Source organism: Trematomus bernacchii, unplaced genomic scaffold (genome assembly GCF_902827165.1).
Source record: "Trematomus bernacchii unplaced genomic scaffold, fTreBer1.1, whole genome shotgun sequence".
Lineage (NCBI taxonomy): Eukaryota > Metazoa > Chordata > Actinopteri > Perciformes > Nototheniidae > Trematomus > Trematomus bernacchii.
In genome coordinates this window covers 1,367,341-1,380,570 of record NW_022987582.1, presented here as the reverse complement: position 1 = coordinate 1,380,570, position 13,230 = coordinate 1,367,341, and the positions used below count along the sequence as shown (strand labels likewise).

Below are 13,230 nucleotides of genomic sequence, written 5' to 3'. Positions count from 1 at the left end.
GGAAAAATTGAACCAGGAATCTTTTTGGTCAATTTATTAATACATCATAGACATTTTTCATATATATAATATACAGTTCGATAACCAGGTATTTCACATTTGTGTCTCCATTCTCATTTTTTTTTCCTTTTGCAAACCATAACTTGGACTAAAATTATTTACATCAGAAAAGTGATAAAAAAAATTGAAACAAAAGACAAACAGAGGAATAAAACAACAGAGGGATGCCATTTGTTTATAATATATACACTCGGAGGAGAATGTTTAAATCTTAAATCATTCAATAAAGGGCGGTTTTCATTCCCTTACAGGTATGGTGTTTGATGTGTTCCCAGAAAGCTGTGACTTTCATTTAAAAGTCACAGCTTTATTTGAGGCCATTTTACAGCAGCGACTCAAACTGATGTCTATAAAATACTTTGTGTCCTGTTCTTAAAGTACGTTACAGAGGATGGACGCAATAACATGAACCTCTTTAGAATGCAATCCAACAAAACACTAGAACAAATAACCAACAAAACACTAGAACAAATAACCAGAGTTAATCAAGTTCTTCCTGAGAAAATCTCAACAGGAATGCATCATTTATCTTAAACATAGGGTTTATTGCAGGGCTACAGGTGTTCATGTTATTAAGTCCAGACTCTGTAAATACAAAGAGTGAAGGTAAACCCTACAGTTATGCCGTCCAGGGCTCAGTTGCAGGACTTAGCTCATTTTCTGTAAAGAGGGCGTGGTATATGATATAAAGTATGGCATTTCCCCACAATAGTGTAACGCAGCAGTGCATTTTAAGAAAGATGGCAAAGGAGGTTGCTTGAGGGATGGAAGTAGAGAAGACATGGGCTTGATCATCATCATCAATCTAGGCTGGTTTCTTATGCGGCAAAAAAAAGAGTCTCCTTGACCTCGACCGACCGTTAAGACGTCTGTATGGAAATCTGTATACATGGTTGAGGAGAAAAGGCATTAAAATAGAAAATAAAAGTAGAAAAATCCGACTGAGATGATTATGACCGCAACGGAGATGAAAGGAGGCGAGTGAGAAGCGCTGTGTCTTCTCGTGTGGTGGATGTGGGCGAGGGGAACCAAGGGATCAGACGGGTGGAGGGTATCAGAAGGACCATCTCTCCTGTGTGCGGGGGTCCATGGACAGGGTGGGGGACTCTGATGGGGGCTGGCTGCTGCTGTCTTCTCCGTTCAAACTCTTCCTACACACTGGACATGTGTCATGCTGTGTGGCCACAGAACAGAAAGTACATGGCATTAGTTTTTGGCAGTTTATCAAGTGGACTCTTTATTTTAACAGATGCTCAGGCTGTTCTTTGACTTTAAATGGCAGGATTTTGCCGGTACAAAACCCAAGATTGTCAGTTTAGTGTCATATAAAGAGAAAAGCAGGAAATCTTTTGTGATTTTTGTATGAACAATTACTTGAATGGCGATGTTTTTCTGACTGTTGACTAATAACTTTTTTTGTTGTGGCTCTGCCCACTCAAAAAAACCCTTGGCAAAATTCCCCACAGCTAATATTAGCAATGTGAGCTTGGGAAAACAAATCCTGCATTTAGCATTGTTTTTTTATTGTACTGCATACTTTACTTTGATATTAGTTAGTACAAGTAAAAAGGATGGCAATATTCTACATTTTCCTTTTCCACAAAGCTCATGAAAAGACAAAAAAACAAACAATGGATTGATCTGAATAACTATCGTAATACTTTTTCCTACAACTCCTACTCCTATTTAGCCAGGGTCAGATACAGCTTATTCCTTTGTTCCTTATTCCAACTTCCACTGTTTTTGAAAAACGATTAAGAACAATCAATGAGATAATTACAGCACGAGCGCTGATATTATCTTGTATATTATCTTGTATATTATATCCTTGTAAGGACCTATTTTATGAGTTTATAATATAAAGTTCCACCCTCTTTGTCATGACTCACCATTTCCAGCCAGGGTACTATACAGTCTGAATGAAAGAGGTGGTTACAGGGTAGCTGTCTGACTGGCTCTCCCACTGCGAAGTCCTCTTTGCACACCGGACATTCCATACAGCAGTCTGCAGCAGAGGAGAGAAAAAGCATTTATAAATACCCCTGTGATTCCTAATAATAATAATAGATGTAATTTATATAGCGCTTTTCCTGGTGCTCAAAGCACTTTGCAAGCAAGTAAAGAAAAATAACAACAAAAGGGGAATAGGGGCGAGGGGTTAAAGGGTTAGGAGTTGAAGGCAAGAGTGAAATACATTAATTATCGCTTAATGATACATATGTTTAGGGGACAAACAACAGATCATTAGTTCTGTATCAAAAAGTGTATTAGCACTAAAACGTTTAAACTACCAAGCACGGTCTATCCTAATTACTGAACAAATGTATACAAAAAGATTTTAAAAGCCTGGCAGATAAATACAAAAAAGAAGGATATGTCGTGGTTTCTCAAGACAGCCATCAACAGACTTGAAGCATGGCTGCCTAAATAAACCACACAGGTACAGGTGACTGGTAAAATAGGACCGCACATATAAGAAGTCAAATAGCTCAGATGGAGAGGAGGACTTGGAAAGAATAAAATGGGATGTGAAAGACCAGCAAGCAAAAATAGTAAATATGGAAAACATTGTTGATACTCTCAAGGTTAATGGGCATTTCGTCCCAAAGAGACACGCTTTCTTTGTCTTCTTTTGGCAGATGGCTACACAAGTGACTTTTCAAGCTGTATCCAAGTGCTGCACAGACTTCTAAACAACTAAAAACGAATAAACATAATGACAGATGTGCTCTTAGCATTTCTCGTTTTTTTATTTACTATATATGAGGACACATTCCTTTGTATGCATGTACAATTCAGTAGTGACTTAAGAATTCAGCGATGCCATTAAATCAATACTTAATAATGTATTCACAAAAAGTGAGTCCAACCAAAGATGTGCACTTGGATAATTGTCTAAATACATTTGTTGCATACAGAGCATCCAGCTATATCCTTGTCCAATATTTCAATTTGCACTTCAGGGACTTAACTAACATGGTGAGATCAAGTGAGAAAAACGGAAAACAAAGACTAACTAACCTGCTTGTTCCTGAGAGATATTGACTGTTGGGAGAGAAGAGATCTTCTCTTTCTCTGCTGGAGGAGGTCCCGTGTTCTCCAACTGACCTAGTAACTATGCACACAACACACATGTATAAACATCAGAGAAATCCACAAGGTGGCCAGGACATAAAGCTGGAGCTCATTTTGGTTTACCTGTGTTATCACAGCGTCTAACCCTCCCTGTCCCCAGGCGTAATCCCCTGGGTTGGAGTGCAGCATCCCCGTCCTGAGAGAGACAGACAAGTTGATAAGAAATAGTGCCAACACTGTAATGCTAACACTGTGATGCTAGCACTGTGATGCTAGCACTGACACTGTGACGCTGCTGTGATGTCATCTTACCACGAGAGGGGAGGTGAGCCGGGGACTCCAGAGTTGGCAAAGAGACCGGCGAGAAACTGTTGTACAATCCTAATGAACAGACAGAAAATATAAAAATGACATCACCAAAAATCAGAGGAGAAAAGTTTGTAATAGCACAGTTATTATTGAATGATTCTAAGTGGGAGTATGCGTGGTGGGGTGTGGGTTACTCACCCCTCCACAGCAGGAGAGCGGTCTGGTCTGCTGCTGCCTCTGGAGCGGTATCTCCTCTGGCTGTGTAGGCGAGGCGGGCGTCCCGGTCCCCAGTGATCCCCGGCCCCTAGTAGACTCCCCATAGGTCCCCCAAGGCCTGCTGGGACTGACCCCCCGATCGGTCCCCCTCCCAACCCCCCCAGGTCACTCAGACCCCCCAAACGCCCTCCAGGGAGCCGGGGTTCCGAGTCCGGTGTGTCAGCGTCTGTTGTAAATGGCCGCTCCAGTAACAACAGGTGCCATAGCTACAGGGAGGGTGGGATTGGACAGGGAAGGGTCCGGAGAAGGACAGAAAGGGGGTTAGGGATAGGAAAGCAGGCAGCACAATAGGAAAAGAGAGGACATAAACATGCAGTAGCAAAAAGAAGGACAGGGAGGAGAGGGTAGGGAAAGACAAAGTTAATTAAAACGTAAACAATTATTGCAATCAATCTTCTCCCACCCTATTCCCCCCCAAAATCCCTCAGGTCAGCTTGTACCTCTGCAAATTGTGTGGCTGCGTCATCTATCCCGTTAGCGCCACCCTCTAGGAGACTGAGGGGAAATGCGCAAAAGAAACACATTATTAGAAATGTCCACTGAACCCTAACACATGTTCAGGTTTAGTGATGTCTTGGACAAAGCTGTATGGCTAGCCTACAAGCTTCTACAGAAAATATGTTGGTTCATGTGAATAAGAAGAGAACACTAAGTGTTGTCTGGAGAAGTGAGGTAGATACGTAGAATAATGAATGTCTCACCTTGAGTCTTCTGTTACTTCCTCTATGAACCCTGAGTCACATCTCGGACAGATATACTCCTGGAGAGAATCACGACAGAACTGGGTCACACAGAAGTCATACCCGCAATAAAACAATTCAGCATTTAATTTACTGGAAATCTAAGAGTCTCTTTCATTCCTGTTTTTTTATTTTAATAAGCTTTAATTAATTCTTTCTGGTGTGTGTTTAATAGTAAATGTTATTGTTTTATTATCTTACTATCTTATTGTATAGTCTCTCTTAGTTTATTCCTACTTTTCTGTTCTTATTTAACTGTAATTTTATTGGATTCAGTTTTTTTGTTTCTGCAGTGAAGCTAAAAGTCTAATATTACTACTATAACTATTAAAATGTTGGTTTTGTTGTTTTGTTCGACCAAAAGTGCACAACAGTCTAAAAGATATTCAGTCTGCAACAATATAATACCAAGAACATTTTTACATTCTCACACTGGGGAAGCAAGAACCAAAAAAGGTTTATCATTTTTTACATAATGTTTTTTAGCTCTACTTTAGCTAAATGACTACGTCATGACATCATCTAATCATATTGGATATTGTTATCTGAAATAATACTAAAATACAATATAAATTGAATAGACAACACAACTCATAATTGCATTTTTTGTTCAGCACGTGTTTTTTGTCTAACGTGATGCATCAAAAATAAACATAGTTGGATTTTTTTTTAAGAAATTAAGAAAATCCATATACTGTATTTGCCCTATTGTCAAAGTATGTTGAAAATATTCACTCAACCTTTTGAAGGTAAACATAAACTAATTGAAAACAGACAATTTGCCGACTGGTTTGGTCAACAAAGCAAAATGGTGTTGCATTTGTCTTTGCAAGGACAATCTTCAGTGTGTTTTATGAATGTAGCCCAGGAGGTAGAGCTGGTCTGCCAACCACACCTAACTGAGTGTGTGTTAAAGAAACCACTGCATTGAATGAGGAAAACACCAGCCAGCGTGGATGATATTATCCCCTCAGTGTAAAACAGAATTACTCAACATGGGAACAGAAGTGAAGGAATATATTGTTCATCCTTAAATACATTGATGAAAAAGCTAGGTCTAAAAAATATTATATAATATATTTATACTCAATGGATTATTTTGTCACAGGACAATTAACACGCTCTATTATCTTGGTTAACACAACACATTTAGGGGTGTAAAACTATGGTAATCAGAAATAAGAAGTAAATAGATTATTTTAGTTGTGTGTCATTTGCTCATGTGTTGCATAATTAGATATGACTGAGAGACAGCCTTTGGGATACACTGTAGTAGTGAGTAGGTGTCATTTGGCTCAGTGAAGAGATGCCACAGGACTGAGTGTGTCTGAGACAAGCAGGCCAGTTTAGAGTCAGTGACAGGCTGGAATTACCCTCAGCCATAACATAAAACTGAGGATGCAGCTGATCTGGTGGACTGATCTACTGATATAAACAATGCAATATACACTCAGTTGGCTACATGTTGTCCACCTCCTTTGAAACAATCAAGATGCACACCTTAGTGTTAGGGCAGGAACAAACACTTATTTTATCTTTTTTAATTGATATAGTTTGGTTAATCATCTTTTACCACATTATAGGTCAACTACAGACCACAGCTTTGAAAATGATAAAATACATTTAAAAATAACACCTATTCTAAAACACTAATTAAACCATTATAACCTTTTTGAACCTATGATTTCCTGATGCTGTACTAGACTGGATTAGTTTTAGCTAGGTGAACCCAATAAACTGGTGACTGAGTGTAAATAGTAGACGCTCACAATTATCTAGGATGTAGAAAACACATTTTTTAATATGAGAGTTAAGGTCTGGCAAACTGTTGGCCAAGTCAGCTTCTCAACATCCAATTACTCTTACGCTTATCTTTAAAACTGAAACTAAAACGAGATGTTTACGTTCCAGAAAAGTCCCCAACTCGCCCAGCCAAGAGTGTGTTTTAATGGAAACGAAGGGGGAAATGAAAATAGCCTTATATCAAACAATATACACGGTCTTTAACATTAAATAACAAGGTAATAGCACAGATCTTCCTCAGCTGTGTTGTGCAAAACACAACAACCCCCAAGCTGTCAAAGAAAGGCGTCAAGCACAGTACTTTGACAAAAGTGTCAAAAACATACATGCCTTAATAAACCTGTCGATTTTTTATTTAATGCCCGATTTTTAGAACAAGACATTTGCGAGTGTCACGAGTTTATTTAGAGAGTTAACAACAACAAACGCCGCTAACTGCTAACATGCTAGCTAGTGTTTAGCTGTAGCCAGCAAGCGAAACAAACGGTATTTCGGAGAAAGCTTCACTTGTCAAGCGCACATTTTATACAGGAGATTATGAAAGATAAATAGAGGAAAACATCTGCCTTACCGGGAGTTTGGGGTTCACTTCTCCCTTACAACAGTGACAGAAAAACCGATGCGGTGGAACAGCCGCAGCCTCCGCCATCTTCCCCAGAGCCGCACAAACACTGACGTCGGTCCTCCAGCAGCCTGAAGACAGCTGTCCGCCTCCAGCCCGGCATGCACCGCGGCAGCAGGGCACATCCGAGCACAGAAGAAGACCGGAAGAACAAGGCATTTAATCAGGAACATGTGAACCTCTTCAAATACATCCATTATATGAACGCTTCCTCAACATTTCTCATGGTTTTCTAAGACATGGAACTATAGAAAACATCCATTCAAAGTTGCACAAGTAAAAAAGCCCAACAATTTTTCCAATTGCTACCCACCTTAATTCCTGATTGACCACTTGTGTGTTTTGTTTAGTTTTTCCTCATTCTTTTCAGTTTTTTCCCCTGTTTTTCTTCCGTTTTTCTTCAGGGCAAATCCGAACCTCGAGCACACAAGAAGACCAGAAGTAGACAGGAGTAAATAATGGAAATTGCACTCATTAGATATTTTTTTCCCCCCTATCTTTATTCAACAAGATGTATGAACATCATATATGTTGTATACAAACAAGTTCACATCATGGGTAGACATAATACTTTTTTTTTTAAATTACATAAAATAAAAAAAGTAATATATTGACAAATATTTGTTAAATACACATTTAGTGTTGATTGCCTTTTAATTCTGTTTTACATTCTTGGTAAAAAGCATTTTTAAGTTTGAGTTTGGAGTCAGTCCATTTATCTAAATATGACATTTTCCCAAAATGAAATAAACTGAACAAAAAAAGGCAATAAAGATAATTTCATTTATGTTTTTTATTTTTTTTATTTTGGTGTACTGTGTAGAGATCATTCTGGTCCATACTCCAATACAGTAGGTGGCGGTAATGCACCTTTAACGCTGGTTGCCACCGGCCGTAAAAACCGTAAAACGAAAGAGAAGAAGAAGAAGAAAACCGGAAAAGTTTGTGTGTTGTCAACGAGAAGCCGCATGTGTTTGGATGAAGATCTGTGGGATGCTTTAAAACAAACGTAACCTCTGTCCTGAAACGTTTCTGTCGGAAAGGTTTGTGGAAAAAACGGAAGTAGCAGACCTTTAGGAGGACATAATGTTCAAGTGTAAACATTAGCTGTCAACTAGCTGGACTGCAAAGTGCGCAGCCTTAGCTCTGAGGCTGTTGGAAATAGCTGACAGGCTTTGCATTGTTTTGAACTTCTCAAACTATTCATTGTCGACTCGAAGTGGTCAAGTTTTTGAATGTATAAACGCCCTACCCTTCTGTTTGTTGAATTTAAAGGTATTTTATATGATGGGGATGATGCAATTTGAGGCAACAAACAGTTACACCGTATACAACTGATATGCTGCACAGAGAGTTTATTGCTTTTGCTTATTTTTCAACGTGTGTCCCTTTTTGGGCTTTTGATACGCACAGTACATGGCATCCACTGCTTTCAGTATTATACAAATACACACCACACGTAATGTGTGTACCTTGTTAATTTCCATTGCAACTAGCTAAATTGTTTGTTTTATGTTTGGCATTCACTATCCTTATGCTTTTAATAAGTGCTTATTATATGTTCTAGGAACGTCTACTAGTCGTGCCTGTCATGTATTATGTATATTTTAAGCGCATAGACAGTGTTATATATTATGAATGTATGTTATATTGTTGTGGTGACGCAGGTGCCTAATTTTTGTGTTATTCTGTGCAGATGACTGCCCAGGAGGTGCGTCTGTGTGGTCTCCTGCTGCAGGAGCACTTTGGAGAAATGGTGGAGAAAGTGGGAACACATCTGCTTAAAAGTGGAGCACAGAATTTGAGAATGATCCTTCATGAGACTGGCATCTCATTGGACCTGGTAACAATCCTAAAGTTATTGTTTCTAGGCTGTTACTGTAATTACATTGCACCATGGAAATACTTGTATACATGTTGTATTTACTGTTATACACACTGCACTACATTCTCAGCTTGTTCAAATATAGTTAAGCAGTCCTGTCAAGCATACTGTCAAGCCATTCAATAAATAATATTCAGTTTTGTTTACATAAGCTGATTATTCCACACTTAAAGTAGTAGTACAGGAGTAGCTTTTGCATCATCTGTTTAAATGCAAAACCTACTATCCCTTTACATGACAGGTGGATTTGTGCTCCAAAAAACTGAATATATTACCACTTAAGTGAAAAACACATAAGAGCTAAGAGAACAGCTTTTACATGTTTTTATACATGGTTAAAATGTCTGTTTGCTGGGCTTATTTTCAATATAAAGGAGCAAAAAGCTTGCAAAAACGTTTTATAAACATTGATTTCTTCTTTTATTTTATAAGTAATCTTGTGTTGTGTGACTGTGAAAGGAGTCGTGATGGTAAAGCACCTATTCCCTTCCTATTGGTTCTCATGTAGCTGAAGAAGTCCCTGTGTGTGCTGGTGCAGCACGGGGCCTGTGTTTTCAGCTCAGGCCGTAAAGGGCCTGGGAGCCCTACTGAGTATCGGACCAGCTGTGACCGGATTCTGAGAATTCTGCGATACCCGCGCTACATCTACACTGCGAAAACCCTGTATGGGGACACTGGAGAGCTAATCATAGAGGAGCTACTACAGAGAGGTCACATGACCATGAGCAGCACGGTTAAGACCGTCGCTGACCGTCTAACGCAGAACATGGAGGGTCAGTATCTCAGCTTCTATTTTGATAAAAAAACTGGACATGATTTCAATCAAGCAACGTGCAACAAATAAAAACTTTGTTGAAAATCCTAATATCTGTCAAGAGATAAATGTCCCGTTTTACAACAGCTTTTCTTTTTCCTGTGGTTCCAGATGGTCGCAGCATGGATTACAATGACGTTTCTAATTCATTCTCCAATCTGGTGGAGACCCATTTTCTTCAGCGATGCCCTCCACCGCCCAGAGCAGGGCCAAAAGAGAGTGTCACTCCAGCCCCCCATCCAGTCCCTGGTACTCCTACTCCCCCCATCAGCACCGCCCTGCCCACAGCGGAGAGCTTCCCCGACTGCTACAAAGTGCCTCACGTGACACTCACAGGGAGAGGCAAACGCCCACTCTCCAGTGAGGATGTAGATGACCAAAGAAATGCAAAGAAAGCTAAAATGGATTCAGAGGTGGGTGATTGCTACATGTTAGTTACTTCTAAAACATTCTCTGCACTTTTAAATCTTAAATGATGTCTTAATTTCCCTGTCGATTGCATGTTATGTATTACTTATCTTTTGTTTGACTCTGGATCTCTCCATGTGTGCTTTTTATGCTTAGACACATGGTGATGAGGGGATTTGCTGGCAGGTGAATTTTGAGAGGTTTCATCTCCACTTCAGAGACCAGGCCATCATCAGCGCTGTAGCCAACAAACTGGACCAGGTCAGGGTTTTGAACATGAGTGCCGAAAATGTTTTGTTCAAGGAATAGTTAGACTATAGGAAACTTTGCTTTCTTTTAGAAACTTCAATTATAAAACGGATTTGACTAAGTTTAACATCTCTGTGTTTCAAAGCTACAGCCAGTAGCCAGCAAAAATAACTACCTACCAGCTAGGGGTGTACGAAAAATATTGATATAGTATTGTATTACAATACTTGTGATACTGTATCAGTTCTCAAAAACTCAGTATTTACATGCAAAGACTGGTGAACATTGGTTCACTTTGTGTTGCACTTTGATGTTGGATGTAAAAGAGACTGATAAATGCATATGCAGATCCCACTATTCTCTGATGTATTCTTTATAAACTTCATAGTTTCCTACAATAACAAATTCTCTTTGCTTAAATATATATAGTGATATATGACGTCATAACCCCTGTATTATGATCATCTGTAATCCTCATTTTACAGTGAGCACTGATTTATCTAAATGTTCCGATCTGTCCACCTATATATTACAGTTGTTTATGATAATGATGATAATAAATGTCTTTGTAATAATTATTTCCTCTTCATTTCTCAGACTAGCAGTGAGATAGTGCGGACTATGCTGAGGATGAGTGAGGTGACGACCTCGCCCTCAGCCACCTGCACAAAGCCCCTCTCAGCCAATGAGATCTTCAGGTCGCTGCCAAGCAACTACAACATCACCAGGCCCATCTTAGACCAGTACCTCACTCTACTGGTTGATGACCCGGTATGAGCTCTGCAAGGCACCTGCCACATTTAATAATCTTATTTTTAATCGGGGAGATGTTTTTTATATTCACTTGTCCTTTACCTCCTAGATGGAGTTTGTTGGGAAGGCTGGTGAAAGTGGAGGAGGGATGTATGTTGTCAGTATCCTTTTTCAAACTTAAAGGGTCCTGAGCCAACTGTCAAGAACGACCACACTGTTCGATTTTAATGAATGAAGCTCGAGGTATAGGTGCTTTCCCTAACTCCCCTCTCAGATATGCACAGAGCGCTGGCCAATCTGGCGCGAGCCACGCTTGAGTCTGTCGTTCAGGAGAGGTAAGTGTGTGTTTTTTAAATTGGTATACATTTGGTTGTTCAATCATCAGGTAATACTTATTAATGACTTTAACTCTGGTGCAGATTTGGCTCCCGATCAGCCCGCATCTTCCGCCTGTTGCTAAGGAAACGTCACCTGGAGCAGAAGCAGGTGGAGGATTTTGCTATGATTCCAGCCAAAGAGGCTAAAGACATGCTCTACTCGCTGCTCTCACAGAACCTGGTCCAACTACAGGTACACACTCCACATGTGAACATGCTTTCATGATGCCCCCCCCACCTTTTTTTATAGTTTGTTTTTGTTTTAGAGGAACACAAATGCACGGGAGAACAAAAAAGATTGATTGTGTGTGTGATATTTTCCCAAAAATCTTTAGGAAGAAATATTTGCACAAATAAAACACTTATAAGTATTACCTCAAGTTCATATCAAGTCCCTAGTCCTCAAATATATAATACAAATGACTATTGAAAATACACAAAAATAGCCAGTGTAAACAAATTGAACATGTTGCATAGGAGATAAATGAGAAGTGTGCTATAGCTGGTAAACCACATTAAGGGGGAATAATAGTTAAATGATTACCCTTTGTATTTATGTCTTCTTACTTGCTGTATTCCAAGGCATGATACAGATATTAAGTTGATGAATACTTTTGTTGTCACACCCATAAACACAGCAGTAACGACCTTCCAAAACAGTCCTTGCTCTTAACTGCCATATATGATTAACTTTGACAAGAAATACGACGACATTAGTCTTCGATATATTTAAATATACAAAGCAAGCTGTTTCAGGCTCATTTTCTTTATCAGTGTATTATCAAGAGTGGCTGCCTGAAATGTAGGAGTAATAAAAAAAAAGAAAAGAAACTGATCTAAAAACCCACTTTGGAAATGGTTTGGCACACGTTTTGATGATGCACTCTCATTTATGCACTGATTGAGATATGTGTATGCCAACAGAGGACGGAGACGTTACTTTTTGGTTTTCCATCCTTCTGTCAGACCCATGGGAACACAATATTTTAAACAACAAAACAGGATGATTGGTAAATATTGATTAATTGATGACATTTAGGACAGACATGGATTTAACTTGACCTTGACTGGGTGGCGGAGGCATTCATCTGCTAGGTAAAACTATACTTTGAAAGCACTTCTTTTATCTGAGTTTATGGACAATGACGCAATAATAATCTAACCAAAGTGACAATTTGGCAAATTCTCTGACATATTGGAATAAGTACACTAGAATGATTTAAGTCATAAGTGCTGCAGCCATATTTCTTATTTGTTATTGTACCTACTCATTCTGGCTGAACTGCCATGACTCTTTTGTTTCATCAGGAAGTCCCAAAGACTCCTGACTACGCTCCCTCTCGTACCTTCTATCTTTACACCGTCAACCAACTCCCCACTGCGAGAATGCTGCTTCAGAACTGCTACAAGGTAAATAAATTGTTCTACTGTAACCTTCATTACTCGTACTAATGCAATGCTTTTTATGTCTTTCATATTGGATTTGCCTTCAGTAATGATTTGTCTCTGTGCAGACAGTTGCCAACCTCATAGAGCGACGCCTGTATGAGTCCAAAGAGAGCAAGTGAGTCCATTTTGTCGCAATGTTTTCTGCGTCCCACTGCCTGCGCAACCCAGATACATTCTCATGATCTACCTAAAGAGTTGTCTGTCTCACGCACTGTGTCACAGATCAGTGTTTGATTGTTTTTTCTCTTGATCGGCAGGCGTCTGCTGGAGAAATCCCAGCGAATCGAAGCCATCCTGGCCTCTCTGCAGGCCAGCGGGGCGGAGCCTGAGCAGCTGACGGAGGTGGAGGAGATGATCACTGCTCCTGAAAAACAACAGCTGGATGCTTTACGGCTTCATATCAACAAGTA

At 39.6% G+C, this 13,230-nt stretch overlaps 2 protein-coding genes across 2 annotated transcripts in view; one reads left to right on the top strand and one right to left on the bottom strand.

Annotated features, from left to right (window-relative positions):
* Positions 1-19: 19 nt before the first annotated feature.
* Positions 20-6,988, bottom strand: rnf115 (ring finger protein 115). The gene is given in 10 exon segments (XM_034127571.1): positions 20-1,234; positions 1,950-2,065; positions 3,082-3,175; positions 3,259-3,331; positions 3,448-3,516; positions 3,643-3,926; positions 4,161-4,215; positions 4,422-4,480; positions 6,835-6,951; positions 6,953-6,988. Coding segments are annotated over 10 exon segments (1,023 nt in total). The 3' UTR covers positions 20-1,114.
* An 806-nt stretch (positions 6,989-7,794) lies between these two features.
* Positions 7,795-13,230, top strand: part of polr3c (polymerase (RNA) III (DNA directed) polypeptide C) — a 5,813-nt gene continuing 377 nt past the window's right edge. The window contains exons 1-12 of the mRNA XM_034127570.1: positions 7,795-7,928; positions 8,582-8,728; positions 9,279-9,543; positions 9,696-9,997; positions 10,149-10,253; positions 10,839-11,012; positions 11,104-11,155; positions 11,269-11,329; positions 11,414-11,564; positions 12,680-12,781; positions 12,886-12,935; positions 13,078-13,227. Of these exons, the coding sequence (XP_033983461.1) occupies positions 8,582-8,728; positions 9,279-9,543; positions 9,696-9,997; positions 10,149-10,253; positions 10,839-11,012; positions 11,104-11,155; positions 11,269-11,329; positions 11,414-11,564; positions 12,680-12,781; positions 12,886-12,935; positions 13,078-13,227 (1,559 nt within the window). The 5' untranslated portion in view covers positions 7,795-7,928. The remainder of the gene's footprint in view (positions 7,929-8,581; positions 8,729-9,278; positions 9,544-9,695; positions 9,998-10,148; positions 10,254-10,838; positions 11,013-11,103; positions 11,156-11,268; positions 11,330-11,413; positions 11,565-12,679; positions 12,782-12,885; positions 12,936-13,077; positions 13,228-13,230) is intronic.